Consider the following 22,747-nt stretch of genomic DNA (forward strand, 5'->3'; position numbering starts at 1 on the left):
CGGCTGGTAATCAAAGAGTATCTTAAGTAAGGAAAGCTATCGTCATAATGCATTACAATATATATTTATATATAATATCCACATGCCTACACACACAATCACATACACACAAAAAGTCATATATATATGATAAAAATTCATAAGCACACACACACACACACACACGCATGTGTGTGTGTGTATATATATATATATATATATATATATATATATATATATATATATATATATATATATCTGTGTGTATATGTGTGTGTGTGTGTGTGTGTGTCTGTGTAAGTGTGTGTGTATTGACAAGAAAGTAATTTCTGTCAACCATTCTGTACATATCCAAGATATTCTTACCTTATCATTGAATGTAGTGAGTTATGGACGTTTTTCGTGGGAATCTGATTCCGTTCAGGAAAAGGAAAACAATAACTGCTGAGAATAACTTTGTTGCTGACGTTTCTGAAATGCAATCACCATCATTAGTGCTCAAAGAATATACAAAATTTATATTTAACAAATGGTCATAAATGTTAAAGAGACATAATACAGAAAAAAAAACATATCACTTGAAAAAAAAAATCTAGTTTAAGATAATTAACCATTTGATACGTGGATGGTTGTTCACATGGCAATAGGGTGGCTGAAGTAGTTGTACCATTCAGCTCATGTTAACGATGGAGAGATTCGGCTAAGGTCTGGTCAAAGCTGTTAAGATGGGATTGCAAGACCTGGAATTCAGCAATGCTAAATGGGTGGTTGTGAGAATTGGCCTACATAGAAAATATATTCTAAGCTCAGTTCATTTGTGTTTCCAGGCTCTTAATTTTGCAAATGTAAAGTATGTATCAAAGAAAATGAAGTCCGAGGCCAGTGAATGTGGTTTCCTGTAGGTGTTGACAGATAAACCACCTACGGGAAACGCACAAACACACACACACCACATATATATACACACACATATATATTCTACATATATATATCTACATATATGTGCATATATATAAATAAATATAAGTGTGTATGTATGTGTATGCATGTGTGCATATGTGTATATATACATATGTACATATACATATTTTTATACATGCATATATGTACATGTATGTATGTATAAATATATATATATATATATATATATATATATATATATATATATATATAATGTATGTATACACACACACACACACACATATATATATACATATATATATGTGTGTATGTGTATATATATGTGTGCATGTGTGTGTGTGTGTGTACACATGCGAGTGTGTGCGTCCATGCATTTATGCGTATGTATATCTCTGTTCATTTTTGTATATAGATACAGATATAAAATTAACTGGTGTTTATTAGCTCACGTACTTTTCTCAATATGGCAATACAAAAAAAAAATTGCTGCAAGATTATCATTTACAGATAATTCCATAGTTATACTCTAATTTTAACTTTTCAACACAACTGCTTAAAACAAAAACAAAAATGAGCAAGTAGATAAATTATAAATGAAAATAAAGATAACAAACAAACGTCTTTATAGCAAACACTTATTCTCCTATTGACAATTACTAAGATGGTATTTCAAGGGCTAGAAAATTATTCCCACGGTGAAAGGTCCTCCAGTAGAACATGCGTACGAACACACAAACGGTATATAAGGGGAAGTGTCAACCACTAACCATCATACGCTCACTAACCATGTCTCTCAAGGTACGAAATCCTCCTTTATGTCGGAAGGAAGTCTTCAACATGCGACAGTGTTTGTGGTGTTGAGATTAATCAGTGGATGTGAAAGTGATTAATGACGACAGCAGTGTTTAGATTTGCTTTAAATGATATATATTTAGATATGTTAACACATACATACATGTACGTGTGTGTATGTGTATATATATATGCATACATATATGATGTATGTATATATATTTGTATATATATATATATATATATATATATATATATATATATATATATATATATATACATGTATGTATGTATTAATATATATATATATATATATATATATATATATATATATATATTGCTGATAGAACAACGAAAAGAAGTACAAGAAAACATACGAATATGCACATGAATTCCACATGTATATATATTCATATAGGCATACACACACACACACATATATATACATATACATGAATATATATATACATATACATACATACACACATACATTTATGTAAATATTGACTGTCTAGATACACCGTTCATCGATGGACAGTGAATTGATGATTTGACTTTTTCTATTTCATCCTCCACCTAGTAACGCCCGATTACGCACAGGTCATCTTCCTTTCCTTCTTCGTTAGTAACTGTAGATAATGCGAGACTCTGTCGGCAGGTCGTCGTCCTCGCCTGCGTGGCTGCCGTTGCTCTGTGCGACAAGGCCCCAGTCTACGCCCCTCCTCCTCCCGCCTACGCTCCTGCACCTTACCACGCCCCCGAACCCGCCTACCACGCCCCTGCACACTACGAGCCCGAATACCCTGATGTAAGTGTCTATACAAACTTTTTTTGTTTGACATCACTGAAGATTTTGTTATCGAGGCTTGCGTCAACCCAGTCATTATTACATTGCCTTGCTTCTTTTCCTTTCACTTATATTATACTAATGCAAGGAAATATGGAGTTCCATGGATACTGAGAAAAATTTCTCATTCCCTTGTCATCCGCCCAGGTGCCCCCGAAGTACAACTACAACTACGGTGTCGCCGACGGATACTCCGGCGCCAACTTCGGCCACACTGAGTCCCGCGATGGATACAAGACTGAGGGCACCTACACCGTCGACCTTCCCGACGGCCGCAAGCAGATCGTCACATATGTGGACAACGGCGACGGTCTGATTGCTGAGGTCACCTACGAGGGCGAGGCTCAGTACCCCGAGCACACTCCCGCCTACAAGCCCGCTCCCCCCGCCTACGGCCCCCCTCCCCCCACCTATGCCTAAGATGTCTTAGAGTGTCAGAGATATTCATCAAATTGTATTTATTTTTTATACAAGAAATAAAAACTTTAGTTTGAAAAAAATCTCAAATTTTATTCATACGTCCGAATGAAAACGAGACACAAAATAAAGACTCAAAAATAAATTACAATAACTCACTTCAATTATTCACTTCTCGGAGTTATTGAATATGAATTATAGAATAGATCTCAAGACAGAAAATAAGTAAATTAGTCTCATTTATACAGACAGATGAAGTTGACAGTGGAAGCTGTGTATTCATTCTTCAAAAGACTGCATCTATCGGCTGGTAATCAAAGTACTCAATTATGAACTCTCACTCACACAGAGGAAATGGAAAAGAATATTTTAGGTAAAGAAAGCTATCGCCACAACCCATTACAATATGCTTATATATGATATGCACATACACACACACACAACCAGATACACAAAGATATGTGATATATAATATATATATATATATATATATATATATATATATATATATATATATATATATAATGTTAATCTGTAAGCATACACACACATATATACATATATATGTGGATACATATGTATATATATATACAATTATTTTTTCAGTTTCTTAAAGCGAAAGGAATTATCAATCCTTCTGTACATGTCCAGGATATTCTTACCATTTCTTTTTCGAATATAGTAAGCTAAAGAGGCATCCCGTGGGAATCTGATTCTGGTCAGGAAAAGGAAAATCATTACTGCTACGAAAAAATTTATTGTTTCGTAGATGCAATCGCTATCATATGTGCTAAAGTGGATACAAAAAAAATTATTTAAAGAAAACGCACACAAAGATCAAAGAAACACATGATACAGAAAAAAAATTACAGTACATATCAATTGTAAAAAAAAGGGTGCAGGTGCCCCCGAAGTACAACTACAACTACGGTGTCGCCGACGGCTACTCCGGCGCCAACTTCGGCCACTCGGAGTCCCGCGACGGCTACAAGACCGAGGGCAGCTACACCGTCGACCTCCCCGACGGCCGCAAGCAGATCGTCACATATGTGGACAACGGCGACGGTCTGATTGCTGAGGTCACCTACGAGGGCGAGGCTCAGTACCCCGAGTACACGCCCGCCTACAAGCCCGCTCCCCCCGCCTACGGCCCCCCTCACCCCACCTATGCCTAAGAAGTCTTAGAGTGTCACAGATATAGTCATCAAATTGTATTTATTTTTTATACAAGAAATAAAAACTAGTTTGAAAAAATGAAATTGTATTCATATGTCCAAATGAAAACGAAATACATTAATAAATTACAATAACTACAGTAACTAACTCCACATTTATAAATGTGAATTATACAATAGATCTCAAGAAGGAAATACAAGTAAATTAGTCGCATTCATATATGCAGATACTTGAAAGGAGACAGTGGAAGGTGGTATTCATGAAGGAATTAGAAGCCAAGACTACAACTTAAGTAAGGAAAGCTATCACCACAATCCATTACAATATATGTTTATATATAATGTCCACATGCCTACACACATAATCACATACACACAAAAAAAAAAATATATATATACATATATATGTATATATATATGATAAACATCTATAAGCACACACACACACACATATGTGTGTGTATATATGTGTGTGTTTGTGCTTATATATATATATATATATATATATATATATATATATATATATATATATATATATATATATTCTTCTTCAACTGGCTTTTCCATGTTCATCATGGGTCGCCGGTGCGGACCATTTTTTATCCACATCATATTATTAGATTGGCAGCTTCGTATTAAGGCCGGATGCCCTTCCTGACGCCACCACAGATGTCGCCGGTGGACCTAGCCCTTGCCTGAATAGGCATATCCTACAAGGCAGCAGGGGATTTGGAGTGAGAGTTCCCTTCTCCTAGCCTTTGCTTGAAGAGGCATACCATACAAGGCAACAGGGGGATGCAGTTTAACGTCATACCCAGGACACACACACATATATATGTGTGTGTGTGTTGAAAAGAAGTAATTCCTGTCAACCGTTCTGTACAATTCCAGGATATTCTTGCCCTATCTTCGAATGTAGTGAGTTATGGAAGTTTCTCGTGGAAATCTGATTCTGGTCAGGAGAAGGAAAACAATAATTGCCAAGAATAACTTTGTTGCTGACTTTTCGGATATGCAATCACCATCATTAGTGTTTAAAGAATCTACAAAATTTATATTTAACAAATGGTCATAAATGTTAAAGAGACATAATACAAAAAAAAAAAAAATCTAGTTTAAGGTAATTAACCATTTAATAAGTGGATGGTTGTTCACATGGCAATAGGGTGGCTGAAGTAGTTGTACCATTCAGCTCTGGCTTCATGTTAGCGATGTGGAGAGATTCGGCTAAGGTCAGGTCAAAGCTGTTAGGATGGGATTGCAAGATCTGGAATTCAGCAATGCTAAATGGATGGTTGTGAGAATTGGTCCACACAGAAAAAATATCGTAAATTCATAAGTGTTTCCAGGCTCTTAATTTTGCAAATGTGAAGTATGTATCAAAGAAAATGAAGTCTAAGGCCGGTGAATGTGGTTTCCTGTAGGTGATGACAGATAAACCACCTACACGGGAAACGCACAAACACACACACACACACACACACACACACACACACACACACACATATATATATATATATATATATATATATATATATATATATATATATATATATGTATACATATACATACATATATGTGTATATATATAAATACATATATGTGTGTATATGTATTGTGCATAGTGTATATATACATATGTATATATACATATTTTTATACATGCATATATATATATACATATGTGTATTTATATATATATATATATATATATATATATATATACATATAAAAAAAGGTCTATAAATATATTTATATCTATCTATGTATATATATATATATATATATATATATATATACATATGCATATATATGTGTATATGTGTGTGTGTGCATGCATGTGTCTGTGTGTGTACACATGCGAGTGTGTGCGTCCATGCAATTATGTGTAAGCATATATATGTTCATTTTTGTATCTAGATACAGATATAAAATTAACTGGTGTTTATTAGTTCACGTACTTTTCTCAATATGGCAAAACAAAATAAAATTACTGCAAGATTATCATTTACAAATAAAACCATAGTTATACACAGATTTTAACTTCAAACACAACTGCTTAAAACAAAAACAAAAATAAGCAAGTTGATAAATGTATAAATGAAAATAAAGATAAAAAACAAACGTCTTTATAGCAAACATCTTATTCTCCTATTGACAATTACTAAGATGGTATTTCAAGGGCTAGAAAATTATTCCCATGGTGAAAGGGCCTCCAGTACAACGTACGTACGAACACACATCATAAACGGTATATAAGGGGAAGTGTCAACCACTAACCATCATACGCTCACTAACCATGTCTCTCAAGGTACGAAATCCTCCTTTATATCGGAACGAAGTCATCAACATGCGACAGTATTTGCGGTGTTGAGATTAATCAGTGAATGTGAAAGTGATCAATAACGACAGTAGTGTTTAGATTTGCTTCAAATGATATATATTTAGAAATGTTAACACAGATGTGCATGTACGTGTATGTGTGTATATATATATATACGTATACATATATGCATGTATGTATATATATATATATATATATATATATATATATATATATATGTGTGTGTGTGTGTGTGTGTGTGTGTGTGTGTGTGTGTGTGTGTGTGTGTGTGTGTGTGTATACATGTATATATATTGCAGGTAGAACAACGAAGAGAAGTACAAGAAAACACACGAATATGCACATGAATTCCACATGTATATATATTCATATAGACATATATATACATATACATACATACACACTTACATTTATGTAAATATTGACTGTCTAGATACACCGTTCATCGATGGACAGTGAATTGATGTTTTGACTTTTTCTATTTCATCCTCCACCTAGTAACGCCCGATTACGCACAGGTCATCTTCCTTTCCTTCTTCGTTAGTAACTGTAGATAATGCGAGACTCTGTCGGCAGGTCGTCGTCTTCGCCTGCGTGGCTGTCGTTGCTCTGTGCGACAAGGCCCCAGTCTACGCCCCTCCTCCTCCCGCCTACGCTCCTGCACCTTACCACGCCCCCGAACCAGCCTACCACGCCCCTGCACACTACGAGCCCGAATACCCAGATGTAAGTGTCTATACAAACTTTTTTTGTTGTTGTTGTCATCACTGAAGATTTTGTTATTGAGGCCTCATTATTACACTCCGTTGCTTCCTTTTCTTTCACTTATACTATACTAATGCAAGGAAAATATGGAGTTCCATGGATACTGAGAAAACTTTCTCATTCCCTTGTCATCCGCCCAGGTGCCCCCGAAGTACAACTACAACTACGGTGTCGCCGACGGCTACTCTGGCGCCAACTTCGGCCACACTGAGTCCCGCGATGGATACAAGACCGAGGGCAGCTACACCGTCGACCTCCCCGACGGCCGCAAGCAGATCGTCACATATGTGGACAACGGCGACGGTCTGATTGCTGAGGTCACCTACGAGGGCGAGGCTCAGTACCCCGAACACACTCCCGCCTACAAGCCCGCTCCAACCGCCTACGGCCCCCCTCCCCCCACCTATGCTTAAGCTGTCTTAGAGTGTCGGAGATATTCATCAAATTGTATTTATTTTTTATACAAGAAATAAAAACTTCACTTTGAAAAAAATTGAAATTTTAGTCCAAACGAAAGCGAAACACATTAATGAATTACAATAACTACAATAACTAACTTCTCGCACTTGATGAATGTGAATTATAAAATAGATCTCAAGACTGAAATGCAAGTAAATTAGTCGCATTCATATAAGTAGATAGTTCAAAGAAGACTGTGGAAGATGGTATTCATGAAGGAATTAGAATCCAAGGATTCCCCCACGAGTATTATGGCGAACGGTTTTCTTCAAAAGACTGCAACTGTGGGCTGGTAATCAAAGGATTCAATTATGGACTCTCTTACGCAGAAGAAACGGAAAAGAATATCTTAAGTAAGGAAAGCTATCACCATAATCCATTACAATATATGTTTATATATAATATCCACATGCCTACACACACAATCACATACAAAAAAAAAGAATCATATATATATATATATGATAAAAAATTATAAGCACACACACGCACACGTGTGTGTGTGTGTGTGTATGTGTGTGCGTGTGTGTGTGTGTGTGTGTGTAAGTGTGTGTGTTGACAAGAAAGTAATTTCTGTCAACCATTCTGTACATATCCAAGATATTGTTGCCCTGTCTTCGAATTTAGTGAGTTATAGAAGTTTCTCGTGTTTCTCTGTTCAGGAAAAGGAAAACAATAACTGCTGAGAATAACTTTGTTGCTGACGTTTCGGATATGCAGTCACCATCATTAGTGCTCAAAAAATATACAAAATTTATATTTAACAAATGGTCATAAATGTTAGAGATATAATACAGAAAAAATAAACATATCAAGTGAAAAAAAATATATATTTTAAGATAATTAACCATTTGATAAGTGGATCGTTGTTCACGTGGCAATAGGGTGGCTGAAGTAGCTGTACCATTCAGCTCATGTTAACGATATGGAGAGATTCGGCTAAGGTCAGGTCAAAGCTGATAGGATGGGATTGCAAGATCTGGAATTCAGCAATGCTAAATGGGTGGTTGTGAGAATTGGCCCACACAGAGAAGATATCGTAAGTTCATAAGCGTTTCCAGGCTCTTAATTTTGTAATTGTGATGTATCAAAGAAAATGAAGTCTGAGGCCAGTGAATGTGGTTTCCTGTAGGTGTTGACAGATAAACCACCCACGGGAAACGCACAAACACACACACATATATATACATATACATACATATATGTGTATACATATAAATACATATATGGGTATATGTATGTATGTGTATATATACATATGTATATATACATATTTTTATACATGCATATATATATACACACAGGTATGTATGTAAATATATGTATATATATGTGTGTGTGCATGCATGTGTCTGTGTGTGTGTGCACATGCGATTGTGTGCGTCCATGCATTTATGTGTATGCATATATATGTTCATTTTTGTATCTAGATACATATATAAAATTAACTGGTGTTTATTAGTTCACGTACTTTTCTCAATATGGCAAAAAAAATAATAATAATTACTGCAAGATTATCATTTACAAATAAAACCATAGTTATACACAGATTTTAACTTCAAACACAACTGCTTAAAATAAAAACAAAAATGAGCAAGTTGATAAATGTATAAATGAAAATAAAGATAACAAACAAACGACTTTATAGCAAACACTTATTCTCCTATTGACAATTACTACGATGGTATTTCAAGGGCTAGAAAATTATTCCCACGGTGAAAGGGCCTCCAGTACAACGTACGTACGAACACACATCACAAACGGTATATAAGGGGAAGTGTCAACCACTAACCATCATACGCTCACTAACCATGTCTCTCAAGGTACGAAATCCTCCTTTATATCGGAACGAAGTCATCAACATGCGACAGTATTTGCGGTGTTGAGATTAATCAGTGAATGTGAAAGTGATTAATGACGACAGTAGTGTTTAGATTTGCTTCAAATGATATATATTCAGATATGTTAACACATACATATATGTACGTGTGTGTATATGTGTATATATATATATATATATATACGTATACATATATGCATATATGTATATATATGTATATATATATATATATATATATATATATATATATATATATATATATATATATATGTATGTATGTGTACATATACATGTATATATATACTGCAGGTAGAACAACGAACAGAAGTACAAGAAAAAACACGAATATGCACATGAATTCCACATGTATATATATTCATATAGACATACACACACACACACACATATATGTGTTCATGATTATATATATGCATATACATACACACACATACATTTATGTAAATATTGATTATATAGATACACCGTTCATCGATGGACAGTGAATTCATGTTTTGACTTTTTCTATTTGTTCCTGCACTAGTAACGTCCGATTACGCACAGGTCATCTTCCTTTCCTTTTTCATTAGTAACTGTAGATAATGCGAGACTCTGTCGGCAGGTCGTCGTCCTCGCCTGCGTGGCTGCCGTTGCTCTGTGCGACAAGGCCCCAGTCTACGCCCCTCCTCCTCCTGCCTACGCTCCTGCGCCTTACCACGCCCCCGAACCAGCCTACCACGCCCCTGCACACTACGAGCCCGAATACCCTGATGTAAGTGTCTATACATTTTTTTTTTTTTTTTTTTTTTTGTCATCACTGAAGATTTTGTTATTGAGGCCTGCGTCAACCCAGTCATTATTACACTGCCTTGCTTCTTTTCCTTTCACTTATACTATACTAATGCAAGGAAAATATGGAGTTCCATGGATACCGAGAAAAATTTCTCATTCCCTTGTCATCCTCCCAGGTGCCACCAAAGTACAACTACAACTACGGTGTCGCCGACGGTTATTCCGGCGCCAACTTCGGCCACACTGAGTCCCGCGATGGCTACAAGACCGAGGGCAGCTACACCGTCGACCTCCCCGACGGCCGCAAGCAGATCGTCACATATGTGGACAACGGCGACGGTCTGATTGCTGAGGTCACCTACGAGGGCGAGGCTCAGTACCCCGAGCACACGCCCGCCTACAAGCCCGCTCCCCCTGCCTACGGCCCCCCTCCCCCCACCTATGCTTAAGATGTCTTAGAGTGTCAGAGATATAGTCATCAAACTGTATTTATTTTTTATACAAGAAATAAAAACTTTAGTTTGAAAAATTCTCAATTTTATTATTTTTTCATATGTCCAAATGAAAACAAAACAAATATAGTAAGCTATGGAAGTTTCTCGTCGGAATCCGATTCTGTTCAGGAAAAAGAATACCATTACTGCTATGTAAAGCTCTATTGTTACAAACTTTTCGGATATGTAACCTCCATCATCAGTGCTAAAAGATATATAATGTATATACATATATAATTGCACACAAAGGTCAAAGAAACATATGATACAAAAAAAGAGAACATAAAAAAAAGTTACAATGGGATGGCAAAATTTGTAATTCAGTAATGTTAAACGGGTGTTTCTGAGAATTGCCACACAGAACAGATATGGTAAGCTCAGTTTATTATTGATTTCAGGCTCTTGCTTTTGTAAATGTGAAGTTTGTAGCTAAGAAAATGAAGTCTAAGGCCAGTGAATGTTGATTTCCTGTAAGTGTTGACAGCTAAATAACCTACAGGAAATACACATACATTACTGACTAAGATTAACCGGCTTTTAGAATGAACAGACATACACCGAATGAATAAAAATGTCTATTAGAGTATTTATATCCTTTTAAACACCTCTTACATAAAGAAATTGCTCTTGAGAGTATCATTTGGGAGAGGGTGTAGGGGGCATTTGACTCTCCTTGGCTGTTTGCTTCCCTACAGATCACAACTTTTAACTTTTAACTTTAAATTCAGCTATATTTAGAGCTTATATTTGGGGTTAAATGCCCCAAGAATAACTCATTTTCCTCATTTTCTTGTTCACTTTGCTCGGATACATTTTTAAAAATGGTTCTTTGAAATATATAATACTATTAATATCTCGTGTTACTGCCACCAGCTTGGCGAATGCTGCCAAGTCTAGTGGTAGGGATGCCACTAACGCCGCCGTTAACTGGCGTCCGTCTGCAGAGTGCAATCGCCCCCTTGCCGTAATTGCTTGGGCAACGACGATATGACGATTGCGGGTATGATCTTGGGGGAAGTCTAAGCCCATAGCTGTCCAGTCATCCTCAATGAGACTGAGATCTGGCGATTTGGGTGGATGTGGCAACCGTAGTATCGAGCTGTTACCGAAATCACGCCTTCACGACACTGCCCGTGCGGGTAGGGTTCCTATCCTGGACGAGGTAAAGTGGCCCCGGCTAGGAAAACACCATGGCCCTCACCGACGGTACAAACATCTCGTCCACGATTTCCACGAGGCATACCCCGTCAATCTGCCGGGCCCGACATCCGTCAGCCACTCGACCCCACTGCTGTGCATCCACACAAACAGCCCAGTCTGCGTTCTGTTGCTAGCAGAACAAAAGGGCTTCGCATCCATTGTAGTAGTTATGGATTGTCAAAGAAATAATAATAATGAAAATAAATAACTAGGGAGAAAATCATTCACGCTATGGGGACATGGCACTAATTACCGGCCACGCCCCCTTCTCAAATCCAGTTAGATGTAAGGGGTGTTGCCATTTAGTATCAAATGGTTTTCATTAGCTCATGATATTCATGCACTTCAATGCAAGTTTTCTACTTGTCTTTCATATAGCACAATGTTTTGAATGACATTTACTTGATCATCTTCCTTACATGTACATGTGCGGTGCCCACTTCTGGCCTTGTCTCTGGTGAAACCAGTTGTTTGGTGTCGCTCGATCCAGAGGCCAGATTTCGAAATATCTTGATATTTCAGCTCTTGATAGTCCCTCGGAGTAAAACGTAATCATGGTCTTTGAGGTTGTTGTCTTGTTGCTGTCTATCACTAGGGCGTTTCTTGTTATTATAGACACGTGGCTAGACCGTCTATCTCTGTTGACGGTGGTAAAGTCCCTTAAAGCCCAGGATGATGTCTCTTGGCCAAACAGTATTTCTACTGCCGTATTTAGTCTGTTAAAACCGTGCTGATTTCAGAGTAACCAAACTGTATATACAGCAGTGATTACTCTGTTAAGGCTTATCGTCAGACAAGACTAGAGAGGATATTCGAATAATATTAGGGTATAAATATTAATCCCATTCTAGTGTCCAATTTAATTTCCTGAGGATACTTATTTACAATGGGCTGAGGACTTACAATTATTTTTGACAACATAACTATGTAAATATACAAACTTTGTGAGTTAATTATGTATAATATAAATATACATATTTAACAAAGTACACACATCAATAGTATTTATAGTTCGAGAAAAAAAAAATGTAAAGCAGACGTTCGTCACTAGGCGATTTTCAGGGGAAACTATGATTTTACTACAAGGTCTCCGTTGCTGATATTCCCATGATACGTGGCTCTTGCTATATCAGCTCCGAAACAGTATTCGAACACAGTATAAAGCTTCATCTGTCCCGAGCTTTGAAAACATTTCCACATCAACTCCTAGCGATCGTTTAGGTTTCATCTACTCCCAAGTAAAAATACTTTTCTAGCGACTGTACATATATATACACAGATATGTGTAAAGATATATGTATCTATATATGTGTGTGTGTACACATCCTAGTGTGTGCGTCCATGCATTTATGTATATGCATATATATATATATATATATATATATATATATATATATATATATATCTATATATATATATATATATATATATATATATATATATATATATATATATATATATATATATATATATGTATGTATATGTGTGTGTGTGTGTGTGTGTGTATGTATGTGTGTGTGTATGTGCAAGTGTGTGTGTGTGTGTATGTGTGTCAATTTTTGTATATAGATAAAGAAATAAAATTAATTGATATTTATTATCTCACGTAATCTCACTTCTTTTTAAATAAAGATACAAAAAACGCCTTTTGAGGAGACAATCATCACCCTATTGATAATTACTAAGATGGTATTTCAAGGGCTGGAAAATTATTCCCACGGTGAAAAGGGCCTACGGTAGAAACATACGTACGAACACACGTCGCACACATTATATAAAGAGAAATGTCAACCACTAACCATCATACGCTCACTAACCATGTCTCTCAAGGTACGAAATCCTCCTGTATGTTGGAAGGAAGTCCTCAACATGCAAAGTATTTGCGGTGATGACATTAATCAGTGAATGTGAAAGCTGTGCGGGGAAAATTCTTTGAATAACGACTGTAGTGTTTAGATTTGATTCAAATTATATATTTTTAGCTACGCATACATTTATATGTAGATATACACACATGTGTGTATATATATGTATGCATGTGTGTATATATACGTATGTATTTATGTATACATATACACATATATGTGTGTGTGGTGTATGTTTATATGTTTGTATACATGTGTGTATACATATACGTATATATACGTGTGTGTATACGTATATGTATATATACATGTGTATGTACGCATAAATTGAAATATACATATATATATACATATATATATATTATATGCATATACATACATACATATATATATATATATACATATATATATATATTATATGCATATACATACATACAAACGTATACATTTTTGCATATATACTTTGTGTAAATACAACGTTTACCGACGAACAGTGAATTCGTGTTTTGACTTTTTTACTTGTTCCTGCACTTAGTAACGCCCGATTACGCACAGGTCATCTTCCTTTCCTTCTTCGTTAGTAACTGTAGATAATGCGAGACTCTGTCGGCAGGTCGTCGTCTTCGCCTGCGTGGCTGCCGTTGCTCTGTGCGACAAGGCCCCAGTCTACGCCCCTCCTCCTCCCGCCTACGCCCCTGCACCTTACCACGCCCCCGAACCAGCCTACCACGCCCCTGCACACTACGAGCCCGAATACCCTGATGTAAGTATCTATACAATTTTTTTTTACTAATCACTGAACATTTTGTTATTGAGGCCTGCGTCAACCCAGTCATTATTACACTGTCTTGCTTCTTTTCCTTTCACTTATACTATACTAATGAGTTCCATGGATACTGAGAAACATTTCTCATTCCCTTGTCATCCGCCCAGGTGCCCCCGAAGTACAACTACAACTACGGCGTCGCCGACGGCTACTCCGGCGCCAACTTCGGCCACACTGAGTCCCGCGACGGCTACAAGACCGAAGGCAGCTACACCGTCGACCTTCCCGACGGTCGCAAGCAGATCGTCACATATGTGGACAACGGCGACGGTCTGATTGCTGAGGTCACCTACGAGGGCGAGGCTCAGTACCCCGAGCACACTCCCGCCTACAAGCCCGCTCCCCCCGCCTACGGCCCCCCTCCCCCCACCTATGCCTAAGATGTCTTAGAGTATCGGAGATATTCATCAAATTGTATTTATTTTTTATACAAGAAATAAAAACTTTAGTTTAAAAAATTCTGAAATTTTATTCATACGTCCGAATGAAAACGAGACACAAAATAAAGACTCGAAAATTAATTACAATAACTCACTTCACTTATTCACTTCTCGGAGTTAATGAATATGAATTATACAATAGATCTCAAGACAGAAAAATAAGTAAATTAGTCTCATTTATACAGTCAGATGAAGTTGACAGTGGAAGCTGTGTATTCATTCTTCAAAAGACTGTATCTGTCGGTTGGTAATCAAAAGACTCAATTATGGACTCACTCACACAGAGGAAATGGAAAAGAATATCTTAGATAAGGAATATGTTTATATATGATATTCACATACACACACAACCATATACACAATGATATGTGATATATATATATATATATATATATATATATATATATATATATATATATATATATATATGTATATATTATATATATATATATACATATATGTATATAATATAAATCTGTAAGCATACACATACATATATATACATGTGGATACATAAGGATATTTTTTTTTTTCCCAACTTTCGTGGAGCGAAAGGAATTCTCAATTCTTCTGTACATGTCCAGGATAGTCTTGCCATTTCTTTTTCGAATGTAGTAAGTTATAGAAGCATCCCGATCTGGTTCTAGTCAGGAAAAGGAAAATCATTACTGCTACGAAAAAAATATTGTTTCGTAGATGCAATCGCTGTCATATGTGCTAAAGTTGATACAAAATTTATATATGTAAACAAAACGCACACAAAAATCAAAGAAACATATTATACAGAAAAAAATGAACAGGTATACATCAATTTTAGAAAAAAAAAATAGTTTAAGGTAACCATTTAATGTGTGGATAATTGTTCATGTGGTAAATAAGGGGCTTTGAAATAGATTTGGTTCCATGTAAAAGATTTGAAGTGCCTCAGTTATGGTCAGGTCAAATTCGTTTGGATGGGAGGGCAAGATTTGGAATTCATTGGCATGGGTGGTTGTGAAATTTGACCCACGAAGAAAATATATTGAAGCCGCAGTTCATTAACGTTTTCACTCTCTTAATTTTGTAAATGTCAGGAATGTTGCTCAGAAAATGAAGGTCGAGGCCAGTGAATGTTGGTGTCCTATAGATGTTGACAGATAAACAATCTAAGGGAAACACACACACATATATATACACATATATGTATGTGTATACATATATACATACATATATTCATATATGTGTGTGTGTGTGTGTGTTCATGAATTTATGTATACGTTTATACGTGTTCATTTTTGTATATAGATACAAAGATAAAATTCACTGATTTATACTAGTTTACGTTATCTCCATCTGTTTCTGAAGTAAATAAATGCCCATTTTGATGCTGACAAAAATCTTTATGTCACATAATAGAACATTTCCAAAGTAAAGTAATTACATATAAATAATATCAATAGTTATACATAGACTTGAACTTCACTTAAAACATATATGCTAAAAAAAAACTAAAAAAAAAACCATAAATGTATAACTAAAATTAAAAACAAAAAGGAAACAAAAGTAAAAATGTATAAATGAAAATAAAGATAAAAAACAAATGTCTTCATAGCAGACACTTATTATCCTACTGACAAATACTAAGATGGTATTTCATGGGCTGGAAAATTATTCCCATGGTGAAAAGGCCTCCAGCAAAACGTACGTACGAACACACATCGCACACAGTATATAAGGGGAAGTGTCAACCACTAACCATCATACGCTCACTAATCATGTCTCTCAAGGTACGAAATCCTCCTGTATATCGGAAGGAAGTCTTCAACGTTCGAAAGTATTTACAGTGTTGAGATTAATCAGTGAATGTGAAAATAGTGTGGGGAAAATTCTTTGAATAATGACAGTAGTGTTTATATTTGATTCAAAGGATATGTATATAGATACGTACACAAATACATATATACATATATATATTTACGTTTGTGTATGTGTATGTATGTATATATATATATATATATATATATATATATATATATATATATATATATATATATATTTATATATATACACACACACGTATATACGCATGTGTATATGTATATATATGTATATGTGTGTGTGTGTGTGTGTATGTATATGTGTATATAAACATGTATATATATTCATATAGACATACACATACACACACACACACACACACACACACACACACACACACACACACATATATATATATATATATATATATATATATATATATATATATATATATATATACGTGATTATATATATACGTATACATACATACACACATACGTTTATGAAAATATTGATTATATAGATACACCGTTCATCGATGGACAGTAAATTCATGTTTTGACTTTTCTCTATTTGTTCCTGCACTAGTAACGTCCGATTATGCTCAGGTCATCTTCCTTTCCTTCTTCGTTAGGAAATGTAGATAATATGATATTCTGTCGGCAGGTCGTCGTCCTCGCCTGCGTGGCTGCCGTTGCTCTGTGCGACAAGGCCCCAGTCTACGCCCCTCCTCCGCCCGCCTACGCTCCTGCACCTTACCACGCCCCCGAACCAGCCTACCACGCCCCTGCACATTACGAGCCCGAATACCCTGATGTAAGCATCTATAAGTCAGAATATATATATATATATATATATATATATATATATATATATATATATATATATATATATATATATATATAATATCCGATGACTTTCATAATGAGGCCTGCATCAACCCAGTCATTAGTACACTTCATTGCTACATTTTCAGCTCACTTATACTATACCGATTCCATTAAAATGTGAAGTTCCATGGATACTTACAGAGAAACTTTCCTCTTTCCTTTGTCATCTGCCCAGGTGCCGCCGAAGTACAACTACAACTACGGCGTCGCCGACGGCTACTCCGGCGCCAACTTCGCCGCCTCGGAGTCCCGCGACGGATACAAGACCGAGGGCAGCTACACCGTCGACCTCCCCGACGGCCGCAAGCAGATCGTCACATATGTGGACAACGGCGACGGTCTGATTGCTGAGGTCACCTACGAGGGCGAGGCTCAGTACCCTGAGCACACTCCCGCCTATAAGCCTGCTCCCCCTGCCTATGGCCCCCCTCCCCCCACCTATGCCTAAGATGTCTTAGAGTGTCAGAGATATATCCATCAAAATTGTATTTATTTTTATACAAGAAATAAAGACTAGTTTGAAAAAATCTCCCTTTTTTATGTTCAAATAAAAAAGAAGCAAATATAGTAAGCTATAGAAGTTTCCTGTCGGAATCCGATTCTGTTCAGGAAAAGGAAAACCATTACTGCTACGTTTCGGAGATGTAATCTTCATCAGTGCTAAAAAAAAAAAAAATACAATGGTGTGGCAAAATTTGGAATTCAGTAATGTTAACGGGTGGTTGTGAGAATTGGATGTAATCTTTATCATCAGTGCTAAAAGATATAAAATGTATATACATATATAACCACACAAATGTCAAAGAAACATATGATACAAAAAAGAGAACATAAAAAAAATTACAATAGGATGACAAAACTTGGAATTCAGTAATGTTAAACGGGTGTTTCTGAGAATTGGCCCACACAGAACAGATGCTGTAAGCTCAGTTAATTATTATTTTCCGACTCTTGCTTTTGTAAATGTGAAGTTTGTAGCTGAGAAAATGAAGTTTCCTGTAAGTGTTGATTGATTTCCTGTAAGTGTTGATAGTTAAAATTCACATACATTACTGGCCAAGATTAGCCGGATTTAAAATTATTAATTTATAGCCACATATATGCAGTGAGTGAATAAAAATGTCTATTAGAGCATTTATATCGTATGTCGACATCTTTTATATAAATAAATTGCTCTTGAGAGGCGTCATTTGGGAGAGGGGACAGGGGGGCATATGACCCCCCTAGGCTGTTTGCTTCCCTAAAGATCACAACTTTTAACTTTATTAAATTCACCTATATTTACAGCTTAAAGCCCCTAGAATAACTCTTTTTTTCACTTTGCTCGGGTATATTTTAAAAAGTTAGGGTTTTCATATATAATACTATTAATATTTCGTGTTGGCGAATGCTGCCAAGTCTTTTGGTAGGGATGCCACTAACTCCGCCGTTAACTGGCGTCCGTCTGCAGAGTACAATCGCTCTCTTGCCGTAATTGCTTGGGCAATGACGATATGACGGTATGGCGATCTGGGTGGATGTGGCAACAGTAATCTCGGGTTGTTACCGAAATCACGCCTTTACGACACTGCCTGTGTGGGTAGGGTTGCTATCCTGGAGGTAAAATGGCCCCGGCTAGGAAAACACCATGGCCCTCACCGACGGTATAAACATCTCGTCCACGATTTCTACAAGCATACCCCGTCAATCTGCCGGAACCGACATCCGTCAATCTATTGTAGTAGTTATGGATTTTCAAAGAAATAATAATAATGAAAATAAATAAGAAGAAAATCATTCACGCTATGGGGACGTGGCACTAATTACCGGTCACTACCCCCTTCTCAAACCCGGTTAGATGTAAGGGGTGTTGTCATTGAGTATCAAATGGTTTTCATTAACTCATGATATCCATGCACTTCAATGCAAGTTTTCTACTTGTCTTTCATATAGCATAATGATTTATATTTTTGAATGACATTTTCTTGATCATCTTCCCCCGTTATGCATGCACGGTGCCCACGTCTGGCCTAGTCTTTGGTGAAACCAGTTGTTTGGTATCGTTGGATCCGCAGACACCAGGTTTCAAAATATCTTGATATTTAGGCTTTGATAGTCCCTCGGAGTAAAGCGTAATCATGGTCTTTGAGGTTGTTGTCTTGTTGTTGTTTATCACTAGGGCGTTTCTTGTTATTATAGACACGTGACTAAACCGTCTATCTCGGTTCACGGCGGTAAATTCCCTCATAGCCCATGATGATGTCTCTTGGTCAAACAGTATTTCTATTGCCGTATTTAATCCGTTAAAACCGTGCTGATTTCAGAGTAACCAAACTGTATATACAGCAGTGATTAGTCTGTTAAGGCTTATCGTCAGACACGACTAGAGAGGATATTCGAATGATATTAAGGTTTAAATATTAATCCCGTTCTACTGTCTTATTTTACTCAGTTTTCTGAGGATACTTATTTACATTGGGAAGAGGACTTACAATTATTTTTGACACCATAACTATGTAAATAAACAAACATTTGATAGTTAAACATGAAAATAATATATTTTATAAAGTACACATATCAACAGTATTTATAGTTCCAAAAGGAAATAAAAGTAAATCAAAAGTTCGTGACTAGGCGATTTTCAGGGTAGACTATAATATTACTACAAGGTTTTGCTAATATTCTCATGACACGTTGCTCTTGCCATATCAGCTCCGAAACACTATTCGAACACAGTATAAAGCTTCATCTGTCCCGAGCTTTGAAAACATTTTCGAATCAACTCCTAGCGATCGTTTAGGTTTCATCTACTCCCAAGTAAAGATATTTTTTAGCGACTGTACATATAATATATATATACACATGTATGTATAGATATATGTATGTATATATGTGTGTGTGTGTGTGTGCACCTGCTAGTGTTTGCGTCCATGCATTTATGTATATGCATAAATATCTGTTCATTTTTGTATATAGATAAAGGTATAAATTTAAAAGATATTTATTAGCTCACATAAACACACTTCTTTTTAAATAGATATACAAAAAAAAAAAACGTCTTTTGAGGAGACAATCATCATCCTATTGACAATTACTAAGATGGTATTTCAAGGGCTAGAAAATTATTCCCACGGTGAAAGGGCCTACGGTAGAACATACGTACGAACACACATCGCACACAGTATATAAGGGGAAGTGTCAACCACTATCCATCATACGCTCACTAACCATGTCTCTCAAGGTACGAAATCCTCCTCTATATCGGAAGGAAGTCTTCAACATGCGAAAATATTTGCGGTGATGACATTAATCAGTGAATGTGGAAGTGGTGCGGGGAAAATTCTTTGAATAACGACTGTAGTGTTTAGATTTGATTCAAATATATATTTAGCTATGCACACATATACATGCATACGCAAACATGTGTATATGTATGGATGCATATGTATGTATATATATATATATATATATATATATATATATATATATATATATATATATATATATAAGTATGTATATATGTGTATGTGTATATACACATATATGCGTGCGTATGTGTGGTGTATGTGTATATATGTGTGTATACTTATACGAATATATACATGTGTGTATACGTATATGTATACATATGTGTATATACGCATAAATAGAAATATATAGATATACATATATTTTGTATGCATGTACATACATGCAAACGTATACATTTGTGCATATATCCTTTGTGTAAATACAACGTTCATCAATAGACAGTGAATTCATGTTTTGACTTTTTTACTTGTTCCTGCACTTAGTAACGCCCGATTACGCACAGGTCATCTTCCTTTCCTTCTTCGTTAGTAACTGTAGATAATGCGAGACTCTGTCGGCAGGTCGTCGTCCTCGCCTGCGTGGCTGCCGTTGCTCTGTGCGACAAGGCCCCAGTCTACGCCCCTCCTCCTCCCGCCTACGCCCCTGCACCTTACCACGCTCCCGAACCAGCCTACCACGCCCCTGCACACTACGAGCCTGAATACCCTGATGTAAGTACCTATACAATTTCATTTTTACTAATCACTGAAGATTTTGTTATTGAGGCCTGCGTCAACCCAGTCATTACTACACTGCGTTCCTTCTTTTCCTTTCACTTATACTATACTAATCCGAGGAAAATATGGAGTTCCATGGAAACTGAGAAACATTTCTCATTCCCTTGTCATCCGCCCAGGTGCCCCCGAAGTACAACTACAACTACGGCGTTGCCGACGGCTACTCCGGCGCCAACTTCGGCCACACTGAGTCCCGCGACGGCTACAAGACCGAAGGCAGCTACACCGTCGACCTTCCCGACGGCCGCAAGCAGATTGTCACATATGTGGACAACGGCGACGGTCTGATTGCTGAGGTCACCTACGAGGGCGAGGCTCAGTACCCCGAGCACACTCCCGCCTACAAGCCCGCTCCCCCCGCCTACGGCCCCCCTCCCCCCACCTATGCTTAAGCTGTCTTAGAGTGTCAGAGATATAGTCATCAAGCTGTATTTATTTTTTATACAAGAAATAAAAACTTTAGTTTGAAAAAATCTGAAATTTTATTCATACGTCCGAATGAAAACGAGACACAAAAATGAATTACAATAACTCACTTCAATAATTCACTTCTCAGAGTTAATGAATATGAATGATACAATAGATATCAAAATTGAAAAACAAGTAAATTAGTCTCAGTTGTATATACAGATGAAGTTGACTGTGGAAGATGTGTATTCATTCTTCAAAAGACTGCATCTGTCGGCTGGTAATCAAGGAACTCAATTGTGGACTCACACAGAGGAAATCTCAAATAATATATCAAATAAGGAAAGCTATCACCACAACCCATTACATTATGTTTATATATGATATTCGTATACATACACACACATACAACCAGATGCACAAAGATATATG

General features: G+C 36.5%; 6 protein-coding genes across 6 annotated transcripts; all 6 read left to right on the forward strand.

The window, feature by feature from the left end:
- Positions 1-1,675: 1,675 nt before the first annotated feature.
- LOC119599411 (larval cuticle protein A2B-like) lies at positions 1,676-3,015 on the forward strand. The gene is made up of 3 exons (XM_037949180.1): positions 1,676-1,698; positions 2,351-2,500; positions 2,687-3,015. The coding sequence occupies exons 1-3, from the start codon at positions 1,687-1,689 to the stop codon at positions 2,957-2,959; spliced, it is 435 nt and encodes a 144-aa protein (XP_037805108.1). The 5' UTR covers positions 1,676-1,686; the 3' UTR covers positions 2,960-3,015.
- A 3,404-nt stretch (positions 3,016-6,419) lies between these two features.
- LOC119599408 (larval cuticle protein A2B-like) lies at positions 6,420-7,696 on the forward strand. Its single transcript, XM_037949177.1, has 3 exons — positions 6,420-6,442; positions 7,052-7,201; positions 7,381-7,696. Exons 1-3 carry the CDS (start codon positions 6,431-6,433, stop codon positions 7,651-7,653), a joined length of 435 nt encoding a protein of 144 aa, XP_037805105.1. The 5' UTR covers positions 6,420-6,430; the 3' UTR covers positions 7,654-7,696.
- Positions 7,697-9,508: 1,812 nt separating this feature from the next.
- On the forward strand, positions 9,509-10,777 carry LOC119599138 (larval cuticle protein A2B-like). The gene is made up of 3 exons (XM_037948892.1): positions 9,509-9,522; positions 10,159-10,308; positions 10,505-10,777. The coding sequence occupies exons 1-3, from the start codon at positions 9,511-9,513 to the stop codon at positions 10,775-10,777; spliced, it is 435 nt and encodes a 144-aa protein (XP_037804820.1). The 5' UTR covers positions 9,509-9,510.
- A 3,057-nt stretch (positions 10,778-13,834) lies between these two features.
- Positions 13,835-15,111, forward strand: LOC119599409 (larval cuticle protein A2B-like). The gene is made up of 3 exons (XM_037949178.1): positions 13,835-13,852; positions 14,501-14,650; positions 14,821-15,111. Exons 1-3 carry the CDS (start codon positions 13,841-13,843, stop codon positions 15,091-15,093), a joined length of 435 nt encoding a protein of 144 aa, XP_037805106.1. The 5' UTR covers positions 13,835-13,840; the 3' UTR covers positions 15,094-15,111.
- Positions 15,112-16,903: 1,792 nt separating this feature from the next.
- Positions 16,904-18,367, forward strand: LOC119599415 (cuticle protein 7-like). Its single transcript, XM_037949183.1, has 3 exons — positions 16,904-16,919; positions 17,617-17,766; positions 18,016-18,367. The coding sequence occupies exons 1-3, from the start codon at positions 16,908-16,910 to the stop codon at positions 18,286-18,288; spliced, it is 435 nt and encodes a 144-aa protein (XP_037805111.1). The 5' UTR covers positions 16,904-16,907; the 3' UTR covers positions 18,289-18,367.
- Positions 18,368-21,042: 2,675 nt separating this feature from the next.
- LOC119599410 (larval cuticle protein A2B-like) lies at positions 21,043-22,349 on the forward strand. The gene is made up of 3 exons (XM_037949179.1): positions 21,043-21,060; positions 21,692-21,841; positions 22,027-22,349. The coding sequence occupies exons 1-3, from the start codon at positions 21,049-21,051 to the stop codon at positions 22,297-22,299; spliced, it is 435 nt and encodes a 144-aa protein (XP_037805107.1). The 5' UTR covers positions 21,043-21,048; the 3' UTR covers positions 22,300-22,349.
- The last annotated feature ends 398 nt before the right edge of the window (positions 22,350-22,747 follow it).

This window comes from Penaeus monodon, chromosome 42 (genome assembly GCF_015228065.2).
Source record: "Penaeus monodon isolate SGIC_2016 chromosome 42, NSTDA_Pmon_1, whole genome shotgun sequence".
Taxonomy (NCBI): Eukaryota; Metazoa; Arthropoda; class Malacostraca; order Decapoda; family Penaeidae; genus Penaeus; species Penaeus monodon.